The sequence below is a fragment of the Acanthisitta chloris genome, unplaced genomic scaffold (assembly GCF_000695815.1).
Source record: "Acanthisitta chloris isolate BGI_N310 unplaced genomic scaffold, ASM69581v1 scaffold42479, whole genome shotgun sequence".
Lineage (NCBI taxonomy): Eukaryota > Metazoa > Chordata > Aves > Passeriformes > Acanthisittidae > Acanthisitta > Acanthisitta chloris.
Window position 1 is genome coordinate 6,016 of NW_008692716.1, and position 8,093 is coordinate 14,108.

Here is an 8,093-nt window from a genome sequence, read left to right on the forward strand (position 1 = left end):
GCCTGCAGAGATGTGTAGTGGTGCTGCTAGATGAAAGGGTGTGAAAGGAAAATGGACAAAAAGAGGTGGAGGAGAAATGGGTCCTGACCACACACTCTGTTTATGTGGATCTATGGTCTCCCAGAGTCCTGCAAACAGAACCACATGTCTTCCCACACACAGATGATTGGGAATTGAGGAGCCCTCATCTTTTCTTTGCTGCCTTGTGCAAGCTGTTGCCTGACACTGACAGCATAACTGAGCCATTCTGATGAATCTCTGCGTCGTTCAGCACAGCTCTGTGACACATGAAGCACAGCCACCTCTGTGCAGTGTTCCCAGCATCTTCAGCCAGACCTGGAAATCAAAGCTGGTGTTTGGCTGGAAGTGCTTTTGTTGGAGTTTCTGGCACTGCAGATACTTTAAGGCTTGCAGTACTCCCATGTTGCAGAACAGTACGAGACAGTGCTGCATTCATTGATGCTTTTCTCGGTGCAGAGAGCTCATCCCAGGTGTTAGACACTCTGAAGGACAAAGGTCCATTCTCCACACCCACAAAGTAAAATCTGTGTATGTGCAATATTTTCTTGCTGCATCATGCTAGCCTTTCTTGGATATGACAGCTTGCTGTCTCACACTGCTGAGTATCAAGGAGCAGGGACTGTGTTCTCCTCAGTGTTTAGGTATAACCTCTTGGCCACTGCAGAATTAGGAGTAAGTGTTCCAAGTCTTGCTTTCCACCAGCTGCTGAAGATCACTTCTCTGCTGGAGATGGATGCCATGCACCTGAGCTGTGCTGGGGGATCATGCAACATCCCACACAGCCCACCCATGGACAGGGCTGTGCTACCAACACTTGGAACTGCTCCAGTTGCACCTGTAAGAGCATATCTACTGCACATTTTGTTTAGTTGAGGCACTTTGTTTTCTGGCCACATGCATTTTCTCTTGTCTTCGTGTGGGTTTATCTTAAGAGTATGGACAATGATTGCTTTGGAGAAAGATGTAGGAGTCACAATCATGCTGTGCTTCAGGTTGCTTTCAAGTGAATGGGAAAAGGAGAGTCTCACTCATTGCTGTTCTTTATTTCTCCTCTTCAGATGCAGATGGATAACTGGACATGTAATACCCCTGTTCAGAAACTATGAATTCCAGAAAATTACTCTCAGAAACACGGAGAACTTTTCCTGCTACTAAAGCACACTGCCAGCAGCCATCGCGGGTTCTCATCGTGGATGTCACATCACCCTCCTGGGCCAACACCTGCTCTGTGCTCTCTGAGGCTCTGGAAAACACTCTCTGTTTGGCATGTGGTTTGGCAGGGCCCTGCCGTGTGCCCCTGCTGAGCCTCTACGTGGTGCAGCCCCAGCAGGAGTGTCTGCTTCCCTTCACGGTATGTCCAGAGCTGTGTCTCTTGGGGTCTCACAAACAGGAATGCAGTACAGCATTGCCATTCAGTAAAGGAAGTTATGAGTTACTGCAAGTGTATGTCTACAAATCAGTCATTCTTAAAAAGCAGAGTTTCACAGGCTTCACAGAAGAGGTGAATTTTATGAAAGGATGAAGTTTAAAAGGAGTGTCATATTTTTGGTCTATTTGTGCTATTCCCTTCTAAAACATCTGTTGTACCTTTCATGTGCTTCTTTTTGTACTGTCTGAACTGCTTCTCTACCCACATTATCACACATGGCTCTAGAGCTGCAATAATGTGGACAGTGAAATGGTTTGTCCTGCCCATTACACAAATATTTCCACTGTGGGAGAGGTTACAGACATTTAAGGGGAAGGGTGCAGAGTTAAATATTTTTGTCAAATTTGAGAAATATCTTGAAATCACAGAATCATTCAGGTTGTAAAAGGCCTCTCAGATCATCCAGTCCAATCCTAAACCCAGCACTACCCCTAAACCCAGCACTGCCAAGTCCACCACTAAACCATGTTCCTAAGCACCACATCTACATAGCTTTAAAATATACAGATCAAAACCAGTAAGAACAAGTATTGCACTCACCTAGGGCTTTGCAGCAGAACAAATGCAGGTGGTGAATGACCAGCAGCTCTACAGTAGCAGTTTGGGATTACAACACATCCTAAAGTTCACAGGAATCTATGAAGTCACACTGTCATAAACAGTCTCACTGAGCACTCTCATTCACAGGACATAAGTGCAAACACACAGAATTAAACCTTCTGCTTTTTACAGCAACAGTGGAAAGATTCTGGAAGGTTTTGTCAAGTTTTCATATCTCAGGAAAGGTGGAGGCCAAGTGGGAAAATTAAAAAATAACTAATTTAGCCAATGTGATCTGCAACAAGATTGTGGCTAACAGTGCTAATTTTGTAGAACAGGTTATAGATACAGTGACGAGGATAGCTAAGGGAACACCAAAGAAGCATGTTTCTGAAGATATTGTGAAATCACTCTGATTAGGAGCTTTCAGAGCAGACATTTGTCATGCTTCCCAGGATGAATTTACATGTAACTCAACCTGGCATGTCACTGTAGGATGGTCTAGGTGATGTTTCATAGCTGGTTCCAGGCCTGCTCTGTGAGCTTGCATTATGTCCAAGTTAGTTTGTAAGTGTTAGGGACCAAATACCTGCTTTTATATTTGCTAGGTGTGTCCTGACACTGATCCCAATGTGCTGGCTGACAGCAGCCTCAGATCTCATCTGGTAATTGTGGGTCACCAGAGGACATTGCACTTTGACACAATCCCCCTGCTAGCCCCATCTTATGACTCTGCTGCTCACGATCGGCTGTCTCTGTTCTTTAAACAATTCCTCATTTTGATAGTCACAGTTGTTAAAGACAGAGGAACCCTTAGATCACTGTTTGGCATTCTTCATTTTGCAGGCTATTATATTTCACTAAAGTACCCAGATATCGTTACAGCACTTATCCCAGAAAGCCATCTAGTTTTGATCTGAAGCTATTACAAGGTGGATAATCAAATACTTCTCTTGATAATTTCTTCCAGTGGTTAATCATTGTCATTGTGAAACTTGCACCTGGTTTCTAATTTGTATTTATTTGCTTTAGCTTCCAGGGATTTGTTAATATATATTTCCTCTTTTGGCTAGATTGAAGAACCTACTTGTATTTTATCCTTTCTTCCCTAAATAGAAGCAGGTCTCTCCTCAGTCTTCTAGCTGGTAAATCAAAGAGAACAAAGGCATTTTTACAGTCCTTTAATGACTTCCTAGCCCTTCTGTGTGTTCACTCTGATGTTTTTTGGGTGCTGCATTCCAATACTGCACTCAGCAATCTGTACACAGGGCTAAAAAATACCCCTCCTGTTTGCAGGACTGGCCATCACATCAGCTCTTTTGCCATAATACTGTTTCTCTGGGACTCGTCCAAGACAGCAAAGCTCACATGCAAAGACTTGAGCCAGTTGTGAATTCCCAGATTGTGAGCTCCCATTCCCCTTCTCCCTAGCTTTGTTTGGGTGTTCTGCCCAGTGAGACATCTCTTTCTTTTAGATATCTGCTGCTGCACTGAACTGCCTTTCAGGGCTGTTCTTTCACTATTAGAAACAGTGAAGTGTTTCAAGATGACTCTTCTGCAGACTAGGAGCAGCTGAGGTCACTTAGCTTGTCCAGCCTGGAGTAGAGGAGCCTGAGGTCAGACCTCATCAGGGTCTGCAGCTTCCTCACGAGGGGCAGCACTGATCTCTGCTCTCTGTTACAGGACCTGAGAGAACAGCTGGAATTGTGTCAGGAGAGGTTTAGGCTGAATATTAGAAAAAGGTTCTTCCTCCAGAGGGTGTTTGGGCACTGGAACAGTTTCCCAGGGCAGTGGTCACAGCCCCAAGACTGACAGAGCTCACGGAGCATTTGGACAATGCACTTATGGTGGGATTGTTGGAGTTGTCCTGTGCAGGGCCGAGATTGGACTGGATGATCCTTGGAGATTCCCTTCCAGCTCAGAACATGCTGTGGTTTTATGCTTCAGTGGACCTAATTTCACTAATAATGATACCTGTTCCCCTGCAGCTTCTGGAATCAGGAACAGTTTTACATCTCTGTCTGATGAATATCTGTACCATTTCAGCCTTCTTCAGAAATACCAGGGCTCCATTGCTTCTCCTGCACTCCTGAATTGGCTCCTGTCTCCCAACAGGGCATGCTGTGACCACATTTTCTTTCTGATCTAGCTAAAGACTTGATAATTCTCAGAGAGGAACCAAGACAGAGCTATATTAAATGGTGCTTATTAGACAAATCATATGAAGTCAGGAAAGCCCCAGAGATGAAAATAGAAATTGGGAGAGTACATGGGGAAGTGTCATACATGGTTAGCCTTGTCTTAGTCTTTCCTGGGTGCTTGTTCATGGTCTCTGTTCCTACTGGTCTTCCCAATAAAGGCCTAACTCTGGGAAGTCCGAAGAGCTTCCCTGGAAAGAACAGGGTGGGGCAAAGAAAAGGAAACCAGAAAGAAAGCAAATAACAGTGGAGGACAACAAACAGTGACAAGATAAGAAGTGAGCATTAAAGTGTCAAAAAATGTTGATGTGGGACTAGGGACTCTGAGCAGAGCACTTCCAGCTGGTTTAGTTCTATTTAGTCACAGTGAAAGACCATGCTGCAAGTCATGGCTGCCCAGGAGTGGTTCAGCAAGTCACAGCTCCATGCACCTGAAGCAAACAAGTCATATGTCCATCTGTTGCCTCTTCTGTGAGGAAGGTGACCTCTGGCAGCAGTGTCTTTTATTGCTTTAAGCAGATTTGGTATAGCTCACTATTGACCTTTTCTATGGCCAGAATGTGCCAGTTTACCTGCTGGACTCAACTGCTTTGAGTTCTTGGTGAAGCTCAGGTGAACTGACATCTGTGTGAACACTAGCTGAGATGCTTCACACACCTTTGGATCCTGAGTGCTCCCCAGCATTGTCATGTCTATGCTAAGGAAAGGTCATGGCTTGGTAATAGTTACCAAGTAACCTCAACTAATACTGCATGGAGACAGAGCATGAGAGGGTCTGCCCTGATCTTAGCCAGCCTGGTTCATATTCAAACTGCATTTTCTGAATTTAGGTGACCACTACAAAGGTGGTACTAAGCTCCAGGAAGTGCTGAGTAACATATGTGAAACAAGGATTCACAGCCCTGGACTGCAGGAATCTAAGTCACCACAGCAGGCAGTGAGAACATGGCCCAATACCCTCCAATCACGAGACTGACACAAAGCATCATCATGGAGCACAGGGGGTTAATGATCTCTGCATTTATAATGTTCATCTTGCCGTGATGAGTCAGACCAGCTCTCCCTGGGGCAGCCATTGTACAGTGGTAGCTGCTGCCTGAAGGAGTAAAACATTTTTTACAAATGACAGCTATAGAATAACATTTTTCTTTCTAACACTTGGTCTGGTAGGTCATCTCTGAAGCAGGAGGGTCCACACACCTTCTGTTAGCATTTGCTCTTTTGACCATCATCCTGCAGTGAGTGTCCTAAACAAGCAGTGTAAGAGCAGAAGAAATGCCCTCCTGAGTCAGACCAGTGGTCCATCAGCCCAGTCTCAAAAGGAAAGGCTGTCTGGGGGGGATGTTCCAGCCTAGTCACTCTCTACAGTTCTTTCTCCTCACACTCCTCAAGTTTCACAGTTGTTGTATTTAGAATGACAGAGGATACATTTGAGGCTATTGTGGAATCCATTTTTGAACTTGGCACAGTCTGGCTCCAAACCCTCCTGAACACAGGGTCCAGAGGTCCACAGCTTGATGAGCAAAGGAGTACAGACATAACTTTGACAGGAGTGACTTTGGTCTGGGGATGTTGCATCATCTGAGTGCTCCTATTCAAGTCTCAGGTTCTGCCTCTGTGTTACACAGGGCCAGAAGAGAGGGGCATGTCAAACTGCTGCACTTTACCTAGCAGCACACAACAGGTAGCTGAAAACTTGAGGAGTGAGCAAGTGTGTTGTTGCTGGCCTAACATACCACTGTTCACTGCTTTATGACTTGTCTCCTGCCCCCAGTCTGACCTCTGTGCTGTGAACTCAAAAACCTTCTTCTGCATTATGGAAAGGTATTTCATGTTATTTGTCTGATAGTCTTTCATGTTCATTGAATTTTGCAGCAAGTGAAAGAGAACTTTGCCCGAATCCAAGCCTGCATCTCAGAGCTCCGCTCACTCCCAGCAGAAGGCTGTTTCCCACAGGGGGGAAATGGAGTGGCACAAGCTGTGCAGGATGGATTGCAACAATTCAAACAATACAGCAGGCACACAGCAGCAGGAGGCTCAACAAATAGTTCTGTTGAGGTAAGATAATGCTGGGAAGGTCATGGGAGCCATCCCACTTCATCAATCATGCTCTGTAATTTTCTATCTCATGTACAATGAACATGCCAGAAAATTTTAGGTGTTCAGCAGTCTGGCTGTCTCAGAGGTTCACTGCCCAGAAATCCCAAATGAAGATATGAAGCCCTCAAATCCCTCTGGACAGATTCCTGTGGTAAAGGGGACATATCTAAGAGGACATATCTAAGAAAAACTGTAGGTACAGCAGTCCTGGGACAGGATCTAATAGATTTTGGTGCATACTAGTGGCTGTGTTCTCAACTGGGTGTGTGTGCTTGCATAAGTGGGAGGGAAGCTGCTCATAACACATGAGAACAGATGCATGAATGTAGAAAGCAGAGCAAGGTTCACATGAGGAAGTAGTATCAACTGATTTGAGAGAACAGGGAGCTATCAAAAGGGAAGAACTCACAAAGAAGTGGTGTTTTCTTCTGGACATCAGGAAATATCAGCTCCAAACAATTTCATTTCAGACTTTACAGGGTCAGACTCCACCTGGCTTTTGAGCTTTGTCAGTCAAAAGTCAATCAAGACTCCTATGAGTGATATTTCACAAGTCCTTCTACTTTGTTTAGATCCTTAAACCCTTCCAGAGTCCCTCTGTGATCAGGTGGACTCTCCCAGCCGTATTTGAGCCTAATTTCTAGTGTCTATCCAGGAAGCCTTTCTCCTGATTTACTGCTTCTTTGTTGTCTTAGGGCCTTAAGGTATTTTTCATGACCATTTCAAATGTGATTTAACTAAAGCTGGGGGTTGGAACAGAATACACCTTGGAGACAAGACCTTTTTTTGACACACAACAAAATCCAGGAGATCGTCCAGTACAGTTGAAGGAACAAGCTACATTCAAAATTAAGTTATCCATGAATATAGGGAGTTTATACTCCAAAACAATTCTTATTCCTCTAGATTATGCAAGCACACTGTGCATCTCTTTGCAAGGGGATGCAAGACGTGCTGCACTGATAGGCTGTGATTACAGACAGGCAAAAGAGGGTTTCACCCTTACAAAAGAAGGGGTTTTCACCCTTACAAAAGACCATGTTCCTATAAAAGGCAATTTTCTGCTTCAGATACTTCAGTGATTGAAATTTTCTTTTCATTACAAGCATATTTTTGCAGAGTAAGTTGAATTTTTATTTCTGTTTCCTTTTCTCAGAAGGAAATTGAGTGGTTTTACTCAAACACAGCATCTTTAGAAGAAATAAATGTGGGGGTTTTTTTACACTTCCTTCTTGGAAGTGAGCCTAAATCACTTAAGCCAGTTAAAGCAGACATTTACCCTGATAAGTTCAACTGTATCAGGCAGACTATGTGTGGTGCAGGAGTACTTAACATCTCCCACAAGTCACCAGTTCCAAGTGTGAAGCCTTCTCTTCTGAAGGAGGCACTCTTTGGTGGGTTGCTGTTACACTTCTGAAGTAACAAAAGTTAAACGAAAACATGAGCTAGCAGGAACCACAAATGCTCTTGCAGGCAGAATTTCACTAGAAGAACAGTTTTAGGGTGAGACCATGATGGCTGTATTTATAGTACAAGATTGTCACTGACACTTGGCTCATGCAAATCAGCTGTAGTCTTTAGGCTAATGTACATTTTCCTAATGGTTAAAACAGACACAAGAATATTCCTAGCTGATCAGTAACGTTACAACCTGCAATCATTTAAAACCTAAACATTTGTTAAGAGTAGAAAGAATGCTTACTCTTTTAAGATCCTGACTTCAGAGGAGGAAAACCACCAGCATGAGCAAAACTAAATCTCAGCAGCTGCTACAGCGCAGGAAATGTGGCCAACCTGCAATAGGA

At 44.1% G+C, this 8,093-nt stretch overlaps 1 protein-coding gene across 1 annotated transcript; it reads left to right on the plus strand.

Moving 5' to 3' along the window:
• Positions 1-1,123: 1,123 nt before the first annotated feature.
• LOC103809886 (meiosis 1 arrest protein-like) lies at positions 1,124-6,246 on the plus strand (the record flags this gene model as incomplete). Its single annotated transcript, XM_009082758.1, has 2 exons — positions 1,124-1,372; positions 6,064-6,246. Coding segments are annotated over exons 1-2 (432 nt in total), but the record flags the coding sequence as incomplete, so codon positions are not given.
• Positions 6,247-8,093: the final 1,847 nt, after the last annotated feature.